Source organism: Heteronotia binoei, chromosome 2, assembly GCF_032191835.1.
Source record: "Heteronotia binoei isolate CCM8104 ecotype False Entrance Well chromosome 2, APGP_CSIRO_Hbin_v1, whole genome shotgun sequence".
Lineage (NCBI taxonomy): Eukaryota > Metazoa > Chordata > Lepidosauria > Squamata > Gekkonidae > Heteronotia > Heteronotia binoei.
In genome coordinates this window covers 22,692,791-22,719,989 of record NC_083224.1, presented here as the reverse complement: position 1 = coordinate 22,719,989, position 27,199 = coordinate 22,692,791, and the positions used below count along the sequence as shown (strand labels likewise).

Genomic DNA, 27,199 nt, shown 5'->3' with positions numbered 1-27,199 from the left:
CCCAAATAGGGAACCAAAGAAATTTACAAGTATCGTTTTCCTCATCTGTGGTTCTGTCCTCACAATAACTGCACTGAGTACATCAGGCTGAGAGAGTGACTGGCCCAAAGTCACCCAGCAACTTCTATGGGACTCCCAGATGGTTGTCCCCATGCTAGAATCTCAGCACCATGGGGTACATGTGTGTCTTCACTGAAGGCCACGTCACTAAGTAGGAATGACCTGCAAGGAAAGGAGAGTGGATTGGTGTGTTTGAATCACGCAGAGATGGTTGGAGAAAAGGGCAGATTTAAGGTCATTGACAGATGGCTGATGAATCTGTGGAGCGTTTGCAATTTTTGTGGTGGATTGAGCTACTGGTGAGGGCAGTGGCTCCAGTTCTTTGGAGAGGTTTTATTCTTTGCGTACTTATTGCGTACTTATTAGGCTAATACACTCTAAATAGGGGAGAAACCCTGTTTCACAGACAAAAATGCTTCCAGGGTTGTAGAGAAAAAAGTTCCTGATTGAGTGTAATAAGGAAATGTATTTTCAGAGCGGGAAGAGGACTACTGCCATGGAGAGGAGGGAGGGAGATGGACAGGAAAAGTTTCTCTAAGGTGGGAGGCATTCTGAAGGTGGATTACACGTATTGAGTCAGTACAGTTGAGAAAATGGGACATTCACCCTGCTCCTAACCTACCAATCAAAAGATATCACAGATTGCAGGTAGATGAGGGAACAGTGTAATGCTATATGGAAGGATAAGCTTTCTGAAGTTGGCCTTAGCAAATGTTACCAGTTTCTGGGTACAAATTACAACCAAACTTTAAGACTTTTGCTTTTAAATTCTGTCTAGTTTTGGAACAACCGACATCTGTGAACAGCTCTTTTCTGGAATAAAAGTCCATAACATTCACATTGTATCCTAGTAACAACTGAGGTCAATGTAACTTACTGGGCTAAGAAGTTCCATGTCTTCTCCCTGTGAGTGTTCTTAGATGTTGTTGAACATAAGAATGTTAACTGAATTTCTATTCAAAAGATTGTTGCCCTCTATGAATCCCTTGATGCTGTTGAAGCTGGCTACTCTGACAACCTCTTCCCACACTCTAAGACAGGGGTGTCAAACATGTGGCCCGGGGGTCAAATCAGGCCCCTGGATGGCTTCTCTCAGGCTCCCAAGCAACTGGCAGTCATCTGTTTTGCTCTTTCTCTTGCTTCCTTCTACATCACAGCTTCCTTTACCAAGCTTGCTCAATCACATAGGAGTTACTGAGCAAAGTCTCGATTTACCCCATTGACTGAGGCTCCTCCCTTGGGAAGAAAGGGGGAGAGGAATAGTTTTCTTCAAAGGAAGCTTTCCCTCCTTCCTCGGGAACCAGAAGGGGGAGAAGCCTCAGCCAACAGAAGCAAGACAGGCTTGGCTCAGCAGCACTCCTGTGTAATAGAAGGAGCCCAGAATGCATGGGAGAGAGAAACAAAGAAAGAACCTTAAAGACCAACAAGTGCTAACGGTTAAAGCATGTTTTAAGTTAAAAAATAATATTTGTTTGTCTATGTCCTTTATAAAGTTTATATCTCTGCAACCTGGCATTGCATTTTATGACACAAATGGCCTGGCAAGGTCTCATTTATGTCAGATCCGGCTCCAAAACAAATTAGTTCAACGCTCCTGCTTTAAGCATTCAGAAGGCTTCTCCCCTCTGTGGGTTCTTTGATGCTGTTGAAGAGTGCTGCTGTGACTGAATCTCTTCCTGCACTCTCAGCATTCAAAAGGCTTCTCCCCTGTGTGGGTTATGAGATGACTTTGAAGAGTCCAATTCCGATTGAATCTCTTCCCACACTAAGCATTCAAAAGGTTTCTCCCCTGAATGGATTCTTAGATGTTTTTGAAGACTGCCATTCCGACTGAATCTCTTCCCACATTCTGAGCATTCAAAAGGCTTCTCCCCAGTGTGGGTTCTCTCATGCTGTTGAAGACTGCTACTGTGCATGAATCTCTTCCCACACTCTGAGCATTCAAAAGGCATCTCCCCTGAATGAATTCTTAGATGTATTTGAAGACTGCTATTGTTAGTGAATCTCTTCCTACACTCTGAGCATTCAAAAGGCTTCTCCCCTGTGTGGGTTCTGAGATGACTTTGAAGAGTCTGATTGTCACTGAATCTCTTCCCACACTCTGAGCATTCAAAAGGTTTCTCCCCTGAATGGATTCTTAGATGTTTTTGAAGACTGCCACTCCAACTAAATCTCTTCCCACACTCTGAGCATTCAAAAGGCTTCTCCCCCGTGTGGGTTCTTTGATGCTGTTGAAGACTGCTACCTTGACTGAATCTCTTCCCACACGCTGAGCATTGAAAAGGCTTCTCCCCCGTGTGGGTTCTTTGATGCTGTTGAAGATGGCCACTCCGACTGAATCTCTTCCCACACTCTGAGCATTCAAAAGGCTTCTCCCCCGTGTGGGTTCTTTGATGCTGTTGAAGACTGCTACTGTGACTGAATCTCTTCCTACACTCTGAGCATTCAAAAGGCTTCTCCCCTGTGTGGGTTCTGAGATGTCTTTGAAGAGTCTCACTCCGACTGAATCTCTTCCCACACTCTGAGCATTCAAAAGGCTTCTCCCCTGTGTGGGTTCTTTGATGCTCTTGAAGATGGCCACTCCTACTGAATCTCTTCCCACACTCTGAGCATTCAAAAGGCTTCTCCCTCGTGTGGGTTCTGAGATGACTTTGAAGAGTCAAACTCTGACTGAAACTCTTCCCACACTCTGAGCATTCAAAAGGCTTCTCCCCTATGTGGATTCTTTGATGTTGTTGAAGGTAACCACTCCGACTGAATCTGTTCCCACACTCCGAGCATTCAAAAGGTTTCTCCCAATAATGGATTCTTAGATGTTTTTGAAGACTGCTACTCTCACTGAATCTCTTCCTACACTCTGAGCATTCAAAAGGCTTCTCCCCTTTATGGATTCTTTGATGTTGCTTAAAAGTGCCACTCCTACTTAATCTCCTCCCAAACTCTGAGCACTCTAAAAACATCTCCCCTCTGTGGACTTTTTGATGTTGGATAAGAAGGAAATTCTCATTGAATTTCTTTCCACACTGTGAGCATTCAAAAGGTTTCCCAACTCTGTGGGTCCTTTGGTGTACAAGGAACTGTGATTTGTATCTGAAGTACTTTCCGCACTGAAAGCATTGACATGTGTTCATTATACTATGCTTTAAAACATGCATATTACTCTCTTTTCCATTCAAGAACAGCACTCCACTCTTGGAATAGATTAAAGGCTTCTCTCTTGTAGGAATTCTTTGATGTTGAGCAAGGTCTGGTTTCTTTGAGAAACTCTTAGAACAGTCTGAGCAGTTAGAAGGTTCCTCTCCTGTATGTGTTCTTAGATGTCTAAGGAAATCTGCTCTGGTAATCATGGCCTTTCCACAGTCCAGACACTGATGGGTCTTCTTTCCACTGTGCATTCCCAAATGGACAGTATATTGGGTTTGATCTGAGAAGTTCATTCCACACTCCAAGCACTTGTATGATTTCTCCAACAGGTGAATAACTTCTTGGAAATCTCCACCTTGACAAGGAATGGATTTATCCCTCTTCTTCATCCTGTGACTGACTTTATTCTTCTTCAGTCTGCCTTGAATCCTGACATTTCTTCTCACAACTTCCTTCTTGACTTCATCAGGCAATACCTGATGCGGTTCCTCATCCCCCTCATTACTCTGATTATCTCCTGCAGGAATAAAGAAAGAGAAAGAGAGATCTTGTTAGAATCCACACAAGGAGGTCTACTCGGATCCTGAAGTTCCACCCATGCTCCAAATAGTTCAATGCCTTCCTCCTGGTGTACACCGAAGTTTACAATTATCTACTCTTTGAAAGTACTTTAACAGCACAATCCAGAGCTGCAGAAGCTCGCAAACCCCTTAGGGAGCTGCGTGATTGCCTCACCAATCCCCTCGCACCTCGGCCTGGCAAGCCTCCTTCCTGGCATCCTATTGAGGTCCCCTCCCTCCTAGAAATACTTTCACTCTGCCTCGCACAACTCAGTTGTTAGGGAGAGGAGTGTGTGGCGGGAAGTTCTGCCAGCGAGCTCCCGGCCATACGAACTTAGAGCGAGGGACAGGCAGGGATGTTGGTGACAGGTTTTGCACTGTGCCATAGCTTTGACAGTATCTTTGACTTGCACGGGGGAGAGCGAGGTCTCTCCTCTGGGGCTAACTGCTCTTGTTTCCAGGTCTCCACAAGTTCTGGCCTCATGGAGGCTCTGCATGCGAGCGAGGACTGTTGCTGATGGCTGGGTAAGTTTCACTTTTCACCCCCACTATCCTCCCCCTCCCTTCGCTCATGGCTGCTTGGTGCGTGAGCGTCCCTGGCAGGGGAACCAGGCAGGTGGCTCAGGCAGGGGGCATTTGATGAGCCCACTCCCCTGTGCTGCTGCCTGTCCCCTTCCCTCGGTCTGCCCTCTGCCGCATTCCAAACCCCTGGAAGGGCATGCGGTGTGTGTGTGTGTGTTGTCGGTGACCTGATGCGGGGAGGTGGGTCAGAGACTGTCCCTTTAAGAGAGCACCCGGCTGAAACTCACCCTGCTCTTCCAGCTGCCGCCCCTGCAGGTGCTCTTGATCTCTGTCTCTGTTTTGCAGGTGGGACTCCAACACAGAGGCTGCCATGTGTGTCGCTCCACCGCCCGCCCCCACTCCCTCAGCTGCTTCTGCCTGCCGCTCGGAATGGAGCCCCACCCACAGCGAGACTGCCCAGCACACACCAGGGAAACTGTTTTACTCTGTTCTGGAAAAATACTCTTCTGGAAACTGTTTTACTCTGTTCTGGAAAAATAAAGTCTGAGCTCTACCCTCTGCTGTCTCTCCTGCTTGGCATCTGCTGCACGTTTCTGGAGTAACCCCCCCATCTTTGAGGGAATGCCTGGGAGGGTGGGAAGACTTGGTTCTAGCGGGGTGGGGATGGGTTTTGAGCCGCCATGCTGCCTCCCGCGTGGCTAGACAGGAGACAGCGGGTGCTGCCCCTCAGCCTTCCTGGGCTGATGGCTTACCCAACCGTACAGGGCTGTTTTGCGCTAAGCACTTGGGAGGGTGCTGAAGGGGATCCATGCCCAGCGGCTCGCACTCTGAGTTCTGCGGCCCCTAGGGGAGGTAATCCTTTCACATAGCAGGGGGCGGCAGCAGGGCAACATTGCGGGGGGGGGGGGCTCCGTGTGGTGGTGTCGTCTTTTGTACATGGTACACCACCAGCGTTGCCATGGCGACCATCTTTCTCACAGTAAGCTACTGGATGTATTTAGTTTTGAACTGAATTATTGTTATTTGTAAACCTCCAAAGGCACTCCATAAGAGCTGTTCTTGCCTTCTCAATATTAACAAAGAACCTTTCACCTGATTTGTGAGAGGGAAGCGTGCATCCTTGAACTGAGCCTACACGCGAGTGACCCACAGCCGGGAATCATCCATTGCGGAAACCTGCCCCTTCCCTGGAATGTCCAGTCTTTAAGGGCACAAGTCAGCAAAGCCCCAGGAGGAGCTTCTGAGCCCCCAGATTCCAGGCCCCAGAGGCCCTCTCTCTCTCTTTCCCCACTCTGCATACTTGGGGATTCGACCAAACAAGGAGTTGTTTAGAAGTAAAGAGATCCCATGGGGATTCTTTGCCCATTCCCTTTATATCAATGTAAAGGATACCCATTTGCAGCCAGTTCATTTGAAAAGGAAAAAGCCTCTAGAGATCTTCTGGAAAAACTCTGCAGCCACTCCTCAGATACAAGACCTTTGTGGAAGACCATTTATCCAGGCACGGGGGGAGGGGGGGGTTTCAGGATGATACAATTGTGCTCTTTATTTCTATTATTTTGATGTGGTAGGGTCTCTTTCATTCCCGGCTTTGGCAGAGAAAGAGAAAAGAGAGAGAAAGTGACTGTTCTTATATGGGGAAGGAAAGAAACCCAAGAAAGAGGAAATTTTCTTCCAGAAGGACGGAACCATGGTCACAATCCAAGCCCACAATCCGAACCACGCTACAGGGGATGGATCTTTCCAGATTACAGTCAGAGTGGACGGAGATAATCCCATGTAGGGAAGGGGATGTCGTAATGTCTGACAACTGAGAAATTAGGATCTGGATTCTTCCAGAGTCTTTCGGAGGGCCTCTCACCCCTTCCTTGGTTTCAGGACAAGATAACTGCTCTGGCTTGGATGATGGCCACAAAACTGGCCTCAGCTGCCCTGGATCAGTGGAAAGGGTGGGCTCGTATTTCTCTGCCTGGCCATGCTGAAAAACACTTTCATGGCCACCCCAACTGCACGATGCACCCAGTGGCGGCGAGTTAGCTGCACTGGTCTCACAAAGATAGATTGTATAATCCCGATGGCAACAGTTTGCCTGCGGAAGATCCTTACCCAGAAAAGCCACGCTATCATAGTTCTCCAGCATGACTTCTTTGTAGAGAGCTTTCTGGCCTGGATCCAGCAGAGCCCACTCCGCCATGGTGAAATACACGGCCACCTCCTCAAAGGAAAATGGAGACTGAAAGAAAAAGCAGATTCCCTCGTCAGAGATCCTGCCGGGCACAGACCTCGACAGGGGTACTTTCTGAGGGTGTAGGAGGTAGAGTATGGGATGTGTAAGGCCAGTGCCACTCAGAGTCTCTCTTCTTAAGAAGAGCAGGAGCAAAAGCTTCCTCGAGAAAGGAGGGAGGGCCCTGACTATCCCCTGTTCATCCTCCCCTACCTGGACCAGAGGTTGAGCAGCGATTCCCACTTCTCTGCAAAGAAAATAGCTCGACAACATCTCTTCACTGCCTGCAAGGGAGACAAGATTGGAAGGAAGGATTTAAAACTCAAATTCCTGTTTGCTTTGCTTCTCTGAATCCTGCTTTTATGCATCCTGAGCCATTCGTGGGAAGGGCGGGATATAAATCCCAAATAAATAAAATAAAATAAATAAATCCCCATTCCCAGGGTCTGAAACCTTGTCTTCTTCACACTCAATAAAATTTGTAAAAATTTTAATAATCTGTGGCGGAAGCAAAATAGAAGCACCAGGTGCCCATGAGCCACGGGGTTATAAATGCTGTCAACACATTTCACACTTCTGTGAGACTTGATATGTGCCCTGTGAACCTTGGGGCTCAAATGGTTGCAGGATCAGACCAAAAGCTTGGGCATGACATTCTCCCAGAGAACGGGACAGTAACGAAGGGATCAGCTTAAAGCCAGCCTATAAGTTAAAGCAAGTTTTGCCAGGACCTGTCTGATTTTTAATTTGCTAGATCTGATGACTCATCCTAATTAACAGCTGGGCTGGAGGAGGCAAAGGCAGCCAATTAGTCAACTTTGCTTTGAAGATAATGCCAAGCAGGAGGAAAAAACCTTTCTTATTGCATGCGTCTTGTGGGGGCAGGAAATACTCCTACCCATGGAGTATGGATTTACTTGGTTTTGAACTGAATTGTTATTATTTGTAAACCTCCAAAGGCACTCCATTAGAGCTGTTCTTGCCTTCTCAGTATTAACAAAGGGCCTTTCACCTAATTTGTGAGAGGGAAGCGTGCATCTTTGAACTGAGGCTACAACCAAGTGACTCACAGCCGGGAATCATCCATTACGGAAACCTCCCACTTCCCTGGAATGTCCAGTCTTTAAGGCTTGTGGCCATAAGTGAGCTCAGCCCCAGGAGGAGCTTCTGAGCCCCCAGATTCCAGGCCCCAGAGGCCCTCTCTCTCTCTCTCTCCTCACTCTGCATACTTGGGGATTCCACCAAACAAGGAGTTGTTTAGAAGTGAAGAGATCCCATGAGGATTCCATGCCCATTCCCTTGATATCAATGTAAAGGATACCCACCTGCAGCCAGTTCATTTGAAAAGGAAACAGCCTCTTGAGATCTTCTGGAAAAACTCTGCAGCCACTCCTCAGATGCAAGACCTTTGTCTATATTCTCAACCTTTTTGGCACCAGGAACCGGTTTTGTGGAAGACAATTTATCCAGACACCGTGGTGGTGGTGGTTTCAGGATGAGCGCTTTATTTCTATGATTTTGATGTGGTAGTTAAGTGTGTGGACTCTTATCTGGGAAAACCGAGTTTGATTTCTCACTCCTCCACTTACAGCTGCTGGGATGGCCTTGGGACAGCATAGCTCTCATAGAGGTTGTCCTTGAAAGGACAGCTTCTGGGGAGAGCTCTCTCAGCCCCACCCACCTCACAGGATGTTTGTTGTGGGGGAGGAAGGTAAAGGAGATTGTGAGCCGCTCTGAGATTTTGAAATTCAGAGTAGAGGGCAGGATTATTATTACTACTACTACTACTACTACTACATTGTAATATATAATGAAATAATTAGAAAAGAAGAAGAGGAAGATGATGATATTGGATTTATATCCCGCCCTCCACTCCAAAGAGTCTCAGAGCGGCTCACAATCTCCTTTACCTTCCTCCCCCACAACAGACACCCTGTGAGGTGGGTGGGGCTGGAGAGGGCTCTCACAGCAGCTGCCCTTTCAAGGACAACCTCTGCCGGAGCTATGGCTGACCCAAGGCCATTCCAGCAGGTGCAAGTGGAGGAGTGGGGAATCAAACCTGGTTCTCCCAGATAAGAGTCCGCACACTTAACCTCTACACCAAACTGGCTCTCAAAAGTCTGACTGCTAACAGGCCACGGTATGGTACTGGTCCACAGACTGGGGGTTGGCGATCCCTGCATTATAGGGTCTCTTTCATTCCTGGCTTTGGCAGAGAAAGAGAGACACAGAGAGAAAGTGACCATTCTTATACGGGGAAGGAAAGAAATCCAAGAAAGAGGAAATTTTCTTCCAGAAGGACAGAACCATGGTCACGATCCAAGCCCACAATCCGAACCACTCTACAGGGGATGGATCGTTCCAGATTACAGTCAGAGTGGACGGAGATAATCCAATGTAGGGACAGGGATTGTGATGGTAATGGATGGGTTAATAGGAAAACTAAGGACGCATAGAGCCTGAGTCAGATGATCTGAGGGTGGGGGCCGGAGTGCTCAGAACTCTTAGAAGTGATTGACAGTTAACGGCTGGGAGTAGTCAGTGACTAACAGTCTGAGGGAGACTGCTGAGGAGAGCAGTTGGTTTTTTCTGAAGGAGCTGAGACAGCTGAGGAGAGACTTCGAGGGAAGTTAAGCTCACTGCTAGCTCTGTAAAGACAGCCAAGGGGCTAAGTGTGATAGAAGGAGAGTCACAGTGAAAGACCTGAGAGGTCACAGAACCATATACACTTCTCTTAAGAACTAAAGAGGTGGATGAGGGAAAAGATGTGGGTCTAGAGGAGTCTGAAAGGCTGGGAGTAGAGACACCAGTCGGCTCAAGAGAGACCAGGCACATTACGCCCAAGAGGCCAACCTAAACTAGTGTTGGAGAGTGAAGAATATATGAACTGTGTACCCTGTGAGAGACCTAAGTGAAATCTGTAATATAAAGCCTGAACTATTTAGAAACTGTTATCTATCTGAGATACAATATAGCCCATGTAAATATCTCCCATTCCCCAGTTGGAGACTGTATGTGGGTAAATAAAATTCTGTGGTTTACTTTTAAGTTCTCTGGTGCCTGTATATTGGGAAAACCATCAAAGCTGCTGTGGTCCCCTACCTATCGAGTTCTATATCCATCTGAAAACCAAACAAAACCCCCGAAGAGACTAGTATTGAGAAATCCATATTATACCCACGAGTTCAGTAGTCGTGAGGTAAAATTCAAAAGGAAGAACTGAGGCTGAAGAGGGGCTGGGGTCGCCATACGCAGCTTATAGAAGCGAATAGGACAGACAGCAAGGCAAGCTGTTATAGGGATGTCGTAATGGCTGACAACTGAGAAATTAGGATCTGGATTTTTCCAGAGTCTTTCAGAGGGCCTCTCACCCCTTCCTTGGCTTCAGGACAAGACAACTTCTCTGGCTTGGGTGACGGCCACAAAACTGGCCTCAGCTGCCCTGGATCAGTGGGGCAGGGGGGTGGGCTCGTACTTCTCTGCCTGGCCATGCTGAACAACAATTTCATGGCCACCCCAACTGCACGATGCACCGAGTGGAGGCGAGTTAGCTGCACTGGCCTCACAAAGATAGATTGTATAATCCCGATCGCAGCAGTTTGCCTGTGGAAGATCCTTACCCAGAAAAGCCACGCTCTCATAGTTCTCCAGCATGACTTCTTTGTAGAGAGCTTTTTGGCCTGGATCCAGCAGAGCCCACTCCGCCATGGTGAAATACACAGCCACCTCCTCAAAGGAAAATGGAGACTGAAAGAAAAAGCAGATTCCCTCATCAGAGATCCTGCCGGGCAGAGACCTCGACAGAGGTACTTTCTGAGGGTGTAGGAGGTAGAGTACGGGATGTGTAAGACCAGTGCCATTCAGAGTCTCTCTTCTTAAGACGGCAGGAGCAAAAGCTTCCTCGAGAAAGGAGGGAGGGCCCTGACTATCCCCTGTTCATCCTCCCCTACCTGGACCAGAGGCTGAGCAGCCATTCCCACTTCTCTGCAAAGAAAATAGCTTGACAACATCTCTTCACTGCCTGCAAGGGAGACAAAATTGGAAGGAAGGGTTTAAAACTCAAATTCCTGTTTGCTTTGCTTCTCTGAATCCTGCTTTTATGCATCCCCATTCCCAGGGTCTGAAACCTTGTCTTCTTCACACTCAATAAAATTTGTAATAATTTTAATAAACTGTGGCGGAAGCAAAATAGAAGCACCAGGTGCCCATGAGCCTTGGGGGTTATAAATGCTGTCAACACATTTCACACTTCTGTAAGACTTGATATGTGCCCTGTGAACCTTGGGGCTCAAATGGTTGCAGGATAAGACCAAAAGCTTGGGCATGACATTCTCCCAGAGAACGGGACACAGAGCCCAAATTACTGGCGTCTGGCAATGTGGGTTTTTTTTCAGATTTGCTGCCCCAGAACAGGGTGTGTGTGTGTCTAAAATGCTGTCAAGTCATAGCTGACTCATGGTGACCCCAGTTCTACAAGGCAAGAGACAGTTAGAGGCAGTATGCCTCTGCATAGGAACCCTGAATTTCTTTGCTGGTTTTCGAAGCCAGAAATTAAGCAGGGCTGACCATTCTTGGCTTCTAAGGTTGGATGACCTTAGTTAGTCCGGGTCTTGCTGGTCAAGAAAACATGGAGGTTCCACTGATTCACCTTGGCTAAGGCTGCACCCAGATTTGTTCTCCGTTTCCTTTTTTGAGAGACCTTGTGTCTCTCTAATGGAAGGAAGCTGTGATATAAATATTTTCATTAATGTAAATAAGAATGGAATTGCTCTCCATGAATCTACATACTTCTCCTTAAACTGAAGTGGCTATCGAAACATCCTAGGGCACTTTCCCCCAGAACTCCATTCTATGTAGAAGTATTTCCCTTTTCTCCAGTCTTGAAGCTTCTGCTCAACTACTTCACTACATGTCCCAATCCCCTCTGGGCAGAAGGCCCCCTTACCACTTGACAGGGCCTCTCTGGTATGCTCCTGGGCCTGCGTCCTCTGACCTTCCTCTGACGGAGTTCCTTCTGTCTCAGACTACTTTGCTTCCACCTTCACAGATCCTCCCCACATCTGAAACAATAGCAAGGGAGAGGGGTTAGAGAAGGAATGGAGCAGGGGGTGGGATATGGATCCTGACCCACTCCCAGACTCCTCATCACTGACTCCACCATCAGAGCTGCTTTAACCACAGGGGCAAGAACCAGCTTTGGGTTTTCTTCCCAGACTTCTGAACTATCTAGAAGCAGAAATATCTAAGAAAAGATAGGAACAAAACACTGAAGGATTATAAAAAAGAAATGAAAGGAAGACAGATTCCTTTCAAAAAAATCTTTTGAAGAAGAAGGTAGAATTTTACAAAGTAAAGCTGCATTGAGAACAGTTGGGAGAAAAAATCACCAGGAGTAGATGGGATATCAGGGGAGGTATTCCAAGCTGCATAAAAGGAGTCCATCAAAATCTTAACAAGAATCTGCTAACAAAGATGGGGAAAAAAAGAATGGCCCACAGAGGGGAAATGCTCACTTTACATTCCAGTTCCAAAAATGGAGACATCCAAGATTGTAGCGACTACTGAACCACTGTATTAATTCCTCATGCAAGTCAAGTGCTCAACATTTTACAACAAGGCCTGTGGTCATATAATGAAAGAGAAATGTCAGATGTTCCACATGGATTCACAAAAGGAAGAGGCACTTGAGATCATACTGCAAATTCACATCAGTTAAAAGAGCAAAGGAGAGATAAATCAGCTTGTAATTCATAGAAGATAATTTCAGAAGATAACCAGCTTGGGATTCAAGGCTTACATCCATGCTTTTGACTGCTGGGATCAAGCAAAGATATGGATTATCTTTTTATTACTGATAGCAGCCAAACTCACCATAGCAAGCACTTGGAAATCTGCTCATCCTCCCCTTATCCATAATTGGTTTAAAACTATCTCGGATATTTTTTGTTATGGAGAGACTTTCAGATCATATTTACTGCATACAAAACCCCTACTTCGTCTCTAAGTTCTATACCACATGGGAACCCTTTCTGGAATTTATTCATAAGGACTCTGTTTTCAGTTCATACTATGCTGCTACTAGTAAAATTCTGTATATTTTTTAGCACATAGGCGAATATATTTCTCTGCAAAAAACCCAAAATTAATAACTCAATGTAAGAAATATATTAATAACGGTGAATCACTTACAAATGTAACCATTAAATATGCACTTTACAAAATACAAAAAAGGAGGGGTAGCAAATACTAGGAACGTATAAATTCATGAGTTACTTATATATTAATGAATCATCAAACCATTCTGAATAAAACTTAACAAGGTGCTCTTGTCTATTGCGTTGTTCTTAAACCACTGTATAAGTTAGACATTACAAAGTCTAAACAACCATCACAAGTAAGCTATAACAACAAGGAATTCAGGCTCCAAAACACTGACAATTTATCTAGGAGTCCATAGGTGAGCAGAGGCAGTAGTCTGAAAGAAAAATTTTCCAAAAACACCAGTCCCAAGGAGACCAGGAGATGGATGCAGATAACGCCGAAGTCCTTTTGCCCTACGATTGTTTCCAAGTTCAAAATAAAGATCTTTTTCAAGGGCTGGGAATATTCTCCTCTCAAGATTATTAGCCTGGAACAGGGAAGCTTCACAATTACAAACAGGTTGAAGTCTGCCCTTGTCTGGTCATTGTCCTCTCCTCCCCCTGCCACCTCCCTGATGCCCTTCTTCATAGGTATAGGTGAGCCCTCTGGTAGGGTTGGCATTGGCAGACAACGGGGATCAGTTCCCCTGGAGAAAATGGCTGCTTTGGAAGGTCCGCTCTCTGGCATGATGTATTACTGAGTTCTCTCCCCTCCCCAAACCCCACCCTGCCCAGGCTGTGCCACCCGGAATCTCCAGGAATTTCCCAACCTGGAGCTTATACTCTGGAGAACCCAGGAAATCTTCTTGGCCTTGAACAGGGCTGGCCAAACTGCAGTTCGGGAGCCACATGGGATTCATTCACACATATTGTGCGGCTCTCCAAGCTGCACCCCCCACACCCCATCAGCTGATTAAAGCATTAATCTCTTTAAATCACTTCTCCAAGCCAAGCCAGCCCACAGCTTTGAGAATGCATTTAAAGTTCCTTTCTTTCCACCTCTCCCTCCCTCCCATCTGTCTTCCTTCCTTCCTTTCAGGTCTCAAACATCTGATGTTTATTCTATGCAGCTCTTGTTAAGCAAGTTCAGCCACCCCTGTTCAATCCTGACCCCCTTTAGTCATCCTCTTTCTAAATTACTGGCATCTGGCAATGTGTTTTTTTTTTTTAATTTGCTGCCCCAGAACAGGGTGTGTGTGTGTCTAAAATGCTGTCAAGTCATAGCTGACTCATGGTGACTCCAGTTCTACAAGGCAAGAGACAGTTAGAGGCAGTATGCCTCTGCATATTAACGTATTTATTGCTTCAATCCTTGTTGCCCCTTAATTGGATCCTTACAGCTGTTGACCCTGTAGACTTGGCTTGTTGCTTCTGTTTAAGACCAAAAAAGTTTTATTCAAGGTATAAGCTTTCATGTGCAAGCATGACTACCCACCTGAATCTATCATCATGGAAGGCATCACTTTAAGCCACAAGTAATAAGACTCCATCACCTTAGGAAGAAACATGCACGGGTACAGACTGATATTTCCTTTCTTACACAATGCAAAAACCTGGAATATTCTGAAAGAGTGTACTTGCACACATAAGCCTAAACCTTGAATATGATTTTGTCATAAAGATGTCACTGGACATAAACTCTGTTCTATAATTAATGCAAATAAATAAACACCCCCCCCCCAAAAAAACCCCCTGCAGATGGGGGGGGGGAGTGCGGCCCAGATATGCAATATTTGGGGCAGCCAATCAGCATTAACGGCTCTTCCCATGTGATCGACTTCTTAAGAGGCCTCCTTCTGCCTTCCATGGCTCAGAATTCATTTTGGGTTACCCAAGTCAGATCCCGCCTTTCGGCCCCTGCAAGGGACACCACGGAAGGTATTTTTGAACCCCATTGATATATTGCTTCCCCTCCTCGGAATGGGGCTCGAGGTGACAGACAACAGATAAAATAAACCTGATAAAACATTAGAAAAAATACAAAATACAGGGCAGGATGCAGGGATGCTGCCGGTCTCCCCCCACCCCCATCCTCACCTCCCCGTTGCTTTGAGGGTCCCAATCCCCGAGATGCCGACCGGGAGAGGGCCGCCTGGCAGACCCTGCAGACCCCACCCCCCCGGCAGGCGCCTTCGGACCCCTCCCCATTCCCGGCCAAGGCTGACAGACGCAAACCCCTACAGAGAAGAACCTCACATTTGCAAAGGATTTAAAAGGGCCCCTGCCCCGAACACGTGGCGAGAGCAGAATTCCTCTCTGCAGAGACAGCAAGGACTGACTGGGGAGGGGACCGTCCCGGGCTCTTCCTCGTCTGGAGCCCCTCCCCTGTCTTCTTTCCCCTTCCGTTCCCCCTCTGCTCGGTCACTCCAGCAAACAGCTCGTCTCTTTTAACCCTTTCACGGCTGCAGAGGCCAGAACAAAAGCTGCTTGTCCTCTCCGGGACTGGGCTTCATTCATCCCAGCTGTAGTCAGCGGTGCACTGGAATGCAGCTCAATGCGGCTGCTGGGGGAACCTCAGACTGGATCAGCCCCGTCCCCCACTCAATAAAGACCACTACAGTTTTATTCGGGATGGAAGCTTTTGTGTGCATGCACACTTTAGCCGATGATGAAATGCGGCACAGTGAGCAGTGCTACATATAGCTGGTGGGCATTGGTCAAGCATGCAAAAATAGTAAAGTTAGAATCCAGTGGCAAAATAGTGAAATTAACAAATTGGGGAAAAAAACATAAGTTTGGATAGCATAAGTTGTGTGGGAAAACAACAAAGGCAAAAACATGTCAGAGTTAGAGAATGATGTCCATCATCGCTAGATAACAACTGTAGTCTGCTAACTGCTTTATTTCTCCTCGAGCAGGGGTTAAACTAAGAACATCTTTTTCTTAGGGGTGTTTCTGTCCACTTAATTTAACATGTATTATAAACATCATTCCAGTCGGCCAATACAAAAAAGAATATATTAGAATACAGTGGGAGATGGGTTTAGCATATGTCATGAGATAACCAATATCCTTTATTCCAGTATGTCAGTACAAAAAAGACATTATTCTGATACACTCTTCTAAAAGAAAAATACATTGTAATACAGTCTACAGTATAGCTCTACTTTGTAAGAATGAGTTTAGCGCATGTAATGAGATAAGAAACCATTATATCTCTGATCAGTCCCAGGGAGGCGTTTGTTCCAAGTTTCATTCTAACTTGTAATCTACAATTTCCCTTTCCATTCTGTTCTTGAAGTTCCTCCGCAATAAAACAACTACTTTGAGGTCACCCATTGAATGTCCTGGAAGGCTGAAGTGTTCTACTGGTTTCTCAGGGTTTGTCCTGTTTGCCCTATGTAAAGGGCTGAAGGGCATTGTTGGCGTTTAATGACATTTAGAATGCTGGAAGCTGAGCAAGTGAATGAGCCTAAGATGGTGTAATTAATGCTGTTAGTTCCAGTGTTGTCTGGGTGTATGTGGCCAAAAAAAGCAAACAAGGGCTCCCCCAATGAATGAACTAAGCTGAACAACCACAAATACTAAGAACATATAAATTCATGAGTTACTTATATATTAATGAATCAAAACACTGTATAGTTATACATTACAAAGTCTACATTACAACGATTACAGGTAAGTTATAAGAACAAGGAATTCCAACTCCAAAACATAGACAATTTATCTAGGAGTCCATGGGTGTACACAGACTATAGACCAGGAGTCCTCAAACTACGGCCCGCAGGCCAGATGCGGCCCGCTGAGGACGTTTATGCGGCCCGCCGGGTTATGGCAAAATCAGACCGGAAGTGACATTCGACCTAAACTCGCGTTAGCAACGCACACTTACGGCACTGGGCTGAGGCAGCGGAGACAGAGTGTGAGGTGATACCGAGGTGAGGTGAGTTCCCAGGCCGGGGTGTGTGGTGTGGGGAAGGGAGAGAGATGCAGAAGACGGAGAACTGACGGCCCGTGGCCTTGTACAGTAATGGCAGTCCGGCCCTCCAACAGTCTGAGGGACAGTGAACTGGCCCCCTATTTAAAAAGTTTGAGGACCCCTGCTATAGACTGAAAGAACAATTTTCCAAAAACACCAGGCCCAAGAAGACCAGGAGATGGATGCAGATAATGCCAAGGTCCTTTTGCCCAATGATTGTTTCCATGTTCAAAATAAAGATCTTTTTCAAGGGTTGGGAATATTTCCTCTCAAGATTAATAGCCTGGAACTGTGAAGCTTCACAGTTACAAACAGGTTGAAGTCTGCCCTTATCCAGTCATTGTCCCCTCCTCCCCTGCCACCTCCCTGATGCTCTCCTTCTTAGGTATAGGGGAACCCTCTGGTAGGGTTGGCATTGGCAGACTCCAGGCACAGACAGCAGGGATCAGTTTCCCTAGAGAAAATGGCTGCTTTGGAAGGTTCATTCTCTGGCATTATGTTTTGCTGAGTTCTCTCCCATCCCCAAACCCCACCCTGCCCAGGCTGGAATCTCCAATAATTTCTCAACCTGGAATTTATATTCTGGAGAAGAACCCAGGAAATCTTCTTGGCCTTGCCCTGTTGTTTTCCTTCCAGAGGAACTGGTTGGCTAATGTGGTTTGTTGTTCAGTCGCACAGTCGAGTCCGACTCTGAGACCCCATGGACAAAGTCATGCCAGGCCCTCCTGTCTTCCACCATCCTCCAAAGTCTCTGAAACTCATGTTTGTTACATCAGTAACGCTGTCCAGCCATTTCATCTTTTGCCATCCTCTTCTTTTGCCTTCTGTCTTTCCCAGCATCAGGATCTTCTCCAGTGAGTGCTCCCTTCTCATTTGATGGTCAAAGTATTTGAGCTTCAGCTTCAGCATCTGACCTTCCAGGGAACAGTCTGGGTTGATTTCCCTTAGGACTGACTGATTTGATCTTCTTGCAGTCCAAGGGACTCTCAAGAGTCTTCTCCAGCATCACAGCTCAAAAGAATCTATTCTTCTGTGCTCGACCTTCCTTATGGTCCAGCTCTCACAGCCATACATTACTACTGGAAATACCATCGCTTTGACTATATGGACTTTTGTTGGCAGGGTGATGTCTCTACTTTGTATTATACTGCCTAGGTTCGCCATAGCTGTCCTCCCAAGGAGCAAACGTCTTTTAATTTCATGACTACGGTCATCATCTGCAGTGATCTTGGACCCCAGAAATGTGAAGTCTGTCACTACTTCCATATCTTCCCCTCACCATCTGCAGTGATCTTGGACCCCAGAAATGTGAAGTCTGTCACTACTTCCATGTCTTCCCCTTCTATTTGCCAAGGAATGATGGGGCCGGATGCCATGATCTTAGTTTTTTTGATGTTGTGTTTCAAGCCTACTTTTGTGCTCTCCTCTTTCACCGTCATCAAGTGGCTCTTTAGGTCCTCACTTTCTGCCGTTAGATTGGTGTCATCTGCACATCTGAGGTTGTTGATGTTTTTCTTGGCAATCTTAATTCTGGTTTCTGCTTCATCCAGGCCAGCATTCCGCATGATGTACTCTGCATATAAATCAAATAAGCAGGGTGACAATATACATCCTTGTCAAACTCCTTTTCCTATTCTAAACCAATCGTTCCATATCCCATTCTGACAGTTGCTTCTTGACCCTTATACAGGAGTAGTAAATAGCCCCCCGTGCATTTTAATGAAGGGGGCGTGGCCAGTGCCGTCACTTCCAGTGATGACACCAGAAGCTGTGTCAACTCATGCATAATTAATGAAGTGACATAACTTCTGGTGACGTCGCCAGAAATTCTGTCAACCCTTGCATAAATAATGAAGGGGGCGTGGCCGGTGATGTCATCAGAAACTGCGTCATCAGGGTCATGACCCCAATGATGTCACCCAGGTCATGACCTACCCCACGTGACCTAGCCCCCGCCAATCACCATCTATGCCCCACCATGATGTAGCTACCCCACATATTTAATTAAGCACCTCCTCCAGGAAATGACCTTACTGACTCACACCACGTGACGTAGCCAGGCCAATCAGAGTCTACATCCACCCTGCTGTGATGTAGCTACCCCGCATATTTAATTAATTAAGCACCTCCTCCAGGACCTTACTGACTCACACCACGTGCCGTAACCAGGCCAATCAGCGTCTATGTCCACCCAGCCCACCCCCACCAGGTTATTTTAGGAAAGAAGCCATTTGTGCTTGAGCACATGTGCGCAGGCTCTTGCTGAGAACATGGAAACTCCAGCCAGACCCTTGGTACTTTCCAGCCCGCCGCCATTGGTGAGACAAAATTTTAAAAGGAGATATGTGAGCAGTTCTGAGGATGAAGAATTTGTTCCCGCAAAGCTCCATTTCCCGGGGCCTGTTTTTGACAAAGAGACAGCAGGGAGACAATAGCTGACATGCTAGCTAAAAATGGCGTTTCCCAAATTTTGCAAGGCCTCCTGGAAGATTTCCCAGACACTCGGGAACTTATTCCCTACAACACCCAGGTTTTCCAAGAGATTCCTGATTCCCAAGAGCTGATTCCAAACGAGAACTCTATGACACAGGTAATTTGGGAGAGGGGGGAAAGGGGTGGGGGAGTAGAAAAGGTTATTGGAAACAGGCTTTGCATAGTGCATTTAACTGAAAAAAACCTGCTTTTAATTTTCTAGTATTCTGCCTGCATTGAGCCACAAATTCCAGATTTAAAATTGGCTGAAGCCACAGAGGAGAATATTCCTTCAGAGGCGAAAATCTCCACGCAGGTATGGACCCCAGTTGTTGAGTGTTGTGTGTGTGGGGGCTTGTCAAGGCTTGTAAAGCTAAAATAAATGCTGTCTTTTTAACAGGAACAGCAAAAAATTCCATTTGGCATGACGCCCAGGGAACGAGTCATTGCCATGAGAAAGCTTTTAAACATGGAAGTTTTTGAAGATTCTGACTGTTTACCACCCCAAAAACGGAAATCAGCAATGTCAGCATTAGTTCGTGCTGCGGTCTATTCGATAACAACGCATTGTATCAATGAACTTTTATATGATTCTTGTGAAGGATGCCAGCTTCAATCACCCGGACAGAAATCTCACGCATGTCAAGTATACAAATTATTATTGAAATGGTCTACAGAAGATGAAGTAGTAAAGTCTCAAATGGTCAAATGGGCAATAAATGTGAACAAAGAAATACAAATGGATACGTGGGAGCACCTTTGGAAGAACTCGATGAAGATCTCAACTTGTCAGAGTATCAAAGAGAACTGTTTTAAGATGATGTATAGGTGGTATATGACTCCAAAAAAGCTGGCCAAGATGAGTAAAAAGATGTCGGATAGATGTTGGAAATGTAAAAAAACATGAAGGTTCTTTCTTTCATATGTGGTGGACTTGTGAAAAAGCGAAAGAGTACTGGAAGATGATACAACAAGAAATCTCCAAAACTTTGGGTTGCGACTTCAAGAAAACTGCAGAGACTTTTTTGCTTGGATTACAATTAGAAAAATTTCCAAAGGAAGACAGGACTTTAATTTGGTACTTGCTCTCAGCTGCTAGGACATTGTATGAGCAGCTGTGGAAACAAGAAAAAATACCAGAGAAATGGGACTGGATTAAGAAAGTTTTATCGTGGAGTGAGATGGACAAACTAACTAGAACTCTAAGAGACTATGACGTAGATATATTTAAAAAGGAGTGGAAGAAATTTAAAGAATATATGGAGAAAGAGTGGAATGTAAAAAGACATTGGACAATTTTTAGTATTAATGAGAAAAAATGTATATTGAACTTTGATCGGTTAGTAGTACCTTTAGTATTGAATTTAAATCTATAACTTCGGGGAAGTCAACATTGGAGGGAGAGGGGATTGAAATACCATATGGGTTAGTACAGAAAATTTATAATTAAGTTTTGTAACCATATGTTATCAATAAATTGTTAAAACACAGAAATCTCACGCATGTCTTTCTTGGTCTGAACAAATGGTAGACCGCAAGGTGAAATTTGTAATTGATGAAATGTCAATACAATGCAAGTTGTGACCTCAGTTGCCTATTCATTGAAATGTCTGCTCTTCACGCAAGAGAATATGGGCCAAATATTTGATTTATTGAATAGAGTTGGGGACTCCCCAAATTCAAGTAAAATGCTTGAAACAATTTTGAAAAACTCTGACAGTGCAATGGTTAAATATGTTGACGGTTATATCAAAGATTTGCATTTCCATTCATTTTTTCTGCGCCAGAAAAAATAAAATGGCGTTTCTGTGATGTAAATAAGAGATATTGCAGCTGCTTTTTACTGTCTGTTTTTGAAATAAATCTTGTAAATAGACTGCAACTCCTTTTTTCACAGTCTGTAAATAAAAAGGAACCTTTTTAAAGAAATCAGTGCTGTTATTACACGCCCAGGCATGTCCCCATATTGTTATCACATGTGCAGGCATGCCCCCATGAAATGAAGGCCTGGTGGTTGCAAGGAAAAGAGAGAGGAGGCTGCACTCTGATTAAATCTGTCAGCATTTTAAAATTCCTAGGATGGTTAGCCTCCTATTAATTGGCTGCTGTTTTTTTAAAAAAGTTTGGGAAGGGGGAGGGGGTTGCAAGGGAGAGAGAGGGGGCTGCACTCTGATTAAATCTGGAAGCATTTTAAAATCCCCCCCTCCCCTTTACTGGCTGCTGTATTTTTTAAAAAAAAATTGGGTAGGGAGAGCCTATTTATATATATATTGCAGTGTATTCTGAAAAACTACTTACCCTCTTTCCCCATGTGCTTTGTGAAACCATGGCTGCTGCTTCTCCGAGATTGTGTGGGAGGGGAAAGGAGGAGGAGGGGGGGCGGATTTTGCAGTTGCATGGATGGAATCTGGTTACATTTACAAGTCATGGACAATCTCTATTGTATTAGCAAGTCACACGGCTAGGGGAACCAATCACAGTGCTCCTTCACACACAGTAGTAGTCTTGATTAGGTTAGGGGTGAGTCACATTCTTTTTACCCAGAGGAGAAGGTCAGAAGACATCTTTACCTTGAGATTGCAAGGTAAGCCATGTGCTACAATTTCTCTATGTGATTAGAAATTAATGCTGCTTGTAAATTTTATCTGTTTCAGCCCCTTTTACTGCCAGTAAAGCAGATAGTTTATGGCTTGTTTGCCCCAAGAAAGGGGGGGTGAGTATGGGCTGTTTTTCTTGATTAGATTAAGGAGCCAGGCACATCCTTTTCTACCTCACAGAGAGGCACTAAAGGGAGACTTTTTATCTTAAGGTGTTTGTCTTAAGCTTCATAAATGGGGATAATAATTTAATACTGGAAAATGTTTATTTGTGATCAGTCCTTTTCAATATTTTGTAAATCTTAGGTTTTAAAAAGAACAAAAAATGGCTGAAGATAAATCTTCAAAAAACAAAGATATATTTTGCATTCCTCTCAGTTTTAAAATTAGTTTGTTGTTTTTAAGAGGGGTGTGTGTTAATTTAAAAATGGGTTGGCTGCATTATATTTCATATTTTTGGCATTTTAATATGCAGGTCAGAAGAGACCACATGGCTGTGAAGAGTGGTGGAAAATACCATGTGAAAAATACCATGTGGTAAATGTTTGATTTGCCTTTGTGTGTGAGGGTGGAGGGTGAATGAATTTAAGGGCTTTTTCCTTTAAAAAAAAACCAGTTTGAAAAAGCTAATGTTTTTCTTTTTCAGTAGGCCAACATGTCCCTGACAAAGATGATGATGGGCCTTCTAAGGAAAATTTCTGTCCTCCCTTATCCCTGTTGGAAACCAAGAGACACCCAAAATCACTGTCTGGTAAATTTTAAATTTTTGCTTCACTGTTCTGGATATCATTTTAAAAAGCAAGCTTAATGTTTAATTTTTATATGGTTGGGAAATGATTTTTAACTTTGTGCCAATGTAATAACTCTCCACTGTAGATGAGAAAAGGTGCAAATCTGATGAAGCACATGTGAGCTCTAAGCAAAACATACCAGACCAGCAAACGCATTTTATTTTCATCCAATCTTTTTCTCCTAAAGATGTCACAAACCAGAGATTTCCTCAGAGCACAACGATCTCCACCCCGCTGAGGTCTGGATGTGGCCACAAAACCTCATCACAGCAAGCCAAGCTGCAGAATTCCATGAAAGGATCATCCACCCTGCCCCAGCCAAAGGATGTGGTAAAGTGAAAAGAAAACACACACCCCAAACAGACTGTGCTTTTGAACCAACCTCTAAGAAACAGAAAATTGACAATTCTAATGTGGATGCATCTTTTAGGGACACGTGTGAGCACATGCGAAAACTGATGGTTGCTACAACAACTGTAATGCAAACAATTGCTGACCATGCAAAAAGTTTTCAATCATTGGGTATAGACAGCTTAATTGATGCTTTTAAAGGCAACTTTATGAGTTTCTGGAAAAGTTCTGAAAATATTTTACAAACTGATTCGGTGTGTAAAAGTAGGAAAAGGGGTGCAAGCAGGGTTAGAGGCTGTCAGCCCCACATTAATATCACTACAGATGCCCCTTTTAGAGAGATATGTGAGTGTGTGTTGAAATTGCTTGGCATTACAACAGTTGCTGTGCAAACACTTAACAGCCAAGCCACAAGCTTTCATTCTTTGGGGATAGTTGGCTGTTGCAAGCCCTTAAATACTGCTTTAAAAGACAGCCTTGTTGGTTTCTGGAAAGACTTTGAAAGAATTTTACAAAGTTCTACTGTATGTCCAAATGGGGGAGCCCTGCAGATAGGCACGGGGCAGGTCAGGGGGCCTCACCACACACACAAAAGGAAAAGCAAACATTTGAAACTGAGAAAGGTCTGGCAAAGAGTCCTTCAAAAGCACCTCAAGAATGCAAAAAAGTTTAAATCTAGACAAAAAAGAAGTGACTCTCTTTTAAGGTTTCTTAGCAGAGTCAGGGCCTCTGAGTGTACAAATGGTAATTCAGTTCACAGTGCCCCTATCAGCACAGAGTTGGCTGCCGCCGCCATTTTACCAAATAACAATGCAGCCCCTGCCTCTGAGTGTACAAATGGTAATTCAGTTCACAGTGCCCCTCTCAGCACAGAGGCAGAGCCTGCTGCCTCCGCCATTTTGCCAAATAATAATGCTACTGCTGAACAAGGCCCCTCGTCACCCCCACAAAAGCAGTCCTCTAGACCCGACACACCAAAGGTTTACCTAGAAAAAGTTGGAGAGTGGGGATGACATCTTGCAAACTTGCCAATGGATCAGGATCCCCATAGCTTTTTTTCTTTGCGTGCTTAACAGACCAGGCTTTTCCGCGGATGAAAGTGAAGCTTCACGATCACCTTACCAAACTGGAATGGCACGTTCTTGTTCTGGTCCGTCTTTATTTCAATAGTGATGGTGTCTATGTGGTGCTTATTCACAGGAATATAGTGTGGCTTGTCATAGATATTATTGACACAGCCGCCAGTCTCCCCTTGCAGTGATACAACGTAGTAATGGAACATATGCATCACCCACAATTTCGTGATCCACAATGTCTGTGTAAATGTACAAAGTGTTGAACCCCCCTGTGATGTCTGCTGTAAAGTTTATATTTTGGATTGCTTTATCTGGGGGTGCCCCTAAAAGGTGAGCCAATTCTTTAGAAGCTGAAAAGGTATAAGTGACAGTGCTCTTAGACCGATCTTCCTATACTGCGGGTCATAGTCCATGCTCAGTTCAGGGGGGGGGGGGATGTGACTGTATGGTGGTGTTCAATTTCACCACCAGGTCAGGAATGCTTTTATAATAGGTGCTACTGAATCTGTATTTCCACTGTTTCTCCTTGGTAGTTATAGCAGCGCCCGCCTCACGGCCTCACTGGATCTCTATATTTTAGTCTCTTCGGGGTATTTTTACTTGTTCTGTTGATGGGACCACAGCAGCTTTGTTTATTCTTCCAACACAATATAGGCTCACGAGAACTTTAACTTAAACCACAGATTTATTGTAACAAAAAGTCTTAAACTGAGGATATGGGAGATATTTACATAGGCTAGTACGTTTGTTCTGTTGTTTCAGGCTTTACAATCACTTTTACTTTCTTGAGTCTTTCACAGTTACATGGTTCACAGTTTCCCTTCAACTCACTCTCCACCTCTAGCCAAGGTCTGGCCTCTTGGGATTGATGTGTCTAGTCTCACCCCTTGACTGGAGTCTCTCCTCTCAGCCCTTCTTGGTGTCTCAGACCCACATCCACTCCCTCAACCTCCTCACTAGATCTTTAGAGTAGTTTCCTGGGGTCTGTGACCATTCCGGTCTTAACTGACTCACACACACACAGCCCTCTTGGCTGGTTTGGTCAAGCTGGCAGTCTCTGGAAGACTTCCCCGTCTCCGTCTCCAGCTTCTTCACAGGATCAGCTGTCCTCTCAGCCTCTACCAGGCCCGAACTGACCCTTTCAGTCTCTGTCAGACTTCACCACTGACAGACTTCTCTGACAGGCCTCCACTCTGGCAGACATCAACTGACTGAACTCCTGCCTCAGCAGTTTCTCTCCTTCAACTAACTTTTCCCTCCCTGAGAGCCCCGAGCACTTTGCCCCCACACTCAGGTCACCTGACGCAGCCCTGTGCGTCTTCAGATTATGGTTAACCCATTGCTTTCCGTCACAGTAGTGATTACAATGGTGGAATCTTCAGTGAGTGTTTTCCAGCTGTGAGGATACTGTATTTCCACAAGCCCAACCTCCCAGGCCCCTGGAAGGTCCAGTGACCGTGCTAGATGGGTGGTAAAGGCCACTGTAGTGTTCTCTGGAAAAACACTTGCGCAAGAGTTCCTAGGGAGCACGATAAAGAAGCTGCTGTCAGCCATTTTTTTTTCTTTCTATATAGGATGACAGAGTTGAGAAGCAGGAACCCAGCTGTTAAATTTATCAGGCCACCCTAGCCACTTCACTAGATGCTGTTTTCTCTTCCCCCTGCCTTTGGAGGCTAAGATTTTCTCAATTCGATACACTCTGTCTGCTTTACTCTTTAACTTTTTGTAGCTCTTCAGGATAGAATGAGCCTAAGACGGGGTCTCTGGCATAATCTTTGAGCAAGTACACAGGCCTCTTGCCTCTACAGATGACCTGTTCTACTATAAATATTTCATCTGTGAAGCTCCGTTCATATCCTTTTACAAAAACTCCTTTGCTTTTAGACACACGCACATGATCTCCTTTTCTAATGAAAGGCCTCTCCTTTACATTTGCCCCAACACAGTCTCCATAAAGCGTTTTCCACACAGTCTGAGCGTTGGTGTGGTTTACATCTGCAGGACGGACTCCGATTGTCCTGTGAAAGCTGTGGTTGTAACTTTTAATAATCAGCAGCAGCACGTCAATATATCTGAAGGTGTTGTTGGCAGTAAAATACCTCTACATTTTTGTTTTTAATGTTCGATTGAAACGCTCCACAATAGCTGCTTTGACTTCATTATGGGTGTAAAAGTGGTGGACTCCGTGTTGCTTTAACACGCTGCTTACAGACTGGTTTAGAAACTCTTTACCTGCATCAGTCTGAAGCTTGGCAGGTATTCTACCTTGTTTGAAAATTTCCTTAAGGGCTTTCGACACCCTCCCCGTCTTGTCTTTTAAGGCCAAAGCTCAGGTATATTTAGACAATATGTCAACAACTGTTAAAATGTAGCTGTCATTATTTTTGGAAAATTTTTGCATATGAACTAAATCCTCCTGCCACTGGGCATCGAGACCAGAAACCATGGTCTTGTTTCTCTTAAAGCGGACGCAGGCTTGCTTATGCAATGTGTAAGCATCTTGCTCTGAAAGCCAGTTAGTAACATGATTTTGAGTGAGAGCTTTACACTGCTTTTTGGCTGCCTGGAAGAGAGGCCTCACCCCGCCAAAGCTCCCTGCTTTTCCGGGTGTATAATACATGTGTCTTAAGGCCTCCTCTTCATCCACTGCCTCCATCATTGCCCCGCTTAACTCAGAAATGATCACACAAGGTTATAAAACAAATGTCTTTATTGTATCAGAACTACCTCTTCTGCTTATTATTAATTTTATTCTTCTTCTTGTCGCACTGGGTAACTTTGGTACAGAAACATGACACACGTTAGATTCATGTCAACAGGGTTACCGATGCGAAGGTTACTGAAAGCCTGGATAAAATTCTCATCAAGCTGTCAAAAAAAAGCAGCTCAGTGAAAAAGCCCATCACCCGCCTTCATTACACACCCATTCACAAACACTGCTTTACCTGATTACCTGTGAGTTTGACAACCACATTCTCTTGTTCCGTGGATTCATCTAAAACCTCTTCATTTTCACCCCCCTCTTGAGTTTCATCATCATCTTCAAACTGCTCAGCAGGGTCCCGGTAAATACACCACAGCGGGTTGGGCATTCCCAAGTCCATCTCATCTTCAGGGCGGCTGGAAAGCGCCATCCACACATCATGCTGGCTTCCCCATGCAGGCATCATTGTGTTTTCTGTTCAGCCATTTACCTCTGGAGTTGCGGAGTGCTCGGGCATCTCCGCAGCCTCATTGGAGATTCGGTAAGTACAGCGCATAGGGACGCCGCCAAAGTACGTAGTAGATGCAGAAGGAATGTCAAATACCAGCTGCCTGCCAGAAGCGCCAATGTTGTTGAAGC

At 45.1% G+C, this 27,199-nt stretch overlaps 2 protein-coding genes across 2 annotated transcripts in view; both read right to left on the bottom strand.

Annotated features, from left to right (window-relative positions):
• LOC132566029 (zinc finger and SCAN domain-containing protein 31-like) overlaps positions 1-27,199 on the bottom strand; it is an 80,753-nt gene that overhangs the window by 8,268 nt on the left and 45,286 nt on the right. The window lies entirely within an intron of this gene.
• On the bottom strand, positions 111-26,990 carry LOC132567267 (zinc finger protein 883-like). The gene is made up of 5 exons (XM_060232956.1): positions 26,810-26,990; positions 23,903-24,031; positions 3,221-3,721; positions 1,861-2,749; positions 111-222 (listed from the first exon to the last, which is right to left on the bottom strand). Exons 1-5 carry the CDS (start codon positions 26,988-26,990, stop codon positions 111-113), a joined length of 1,812 nt encoding a protein of 603 aa, XP_060088939.1.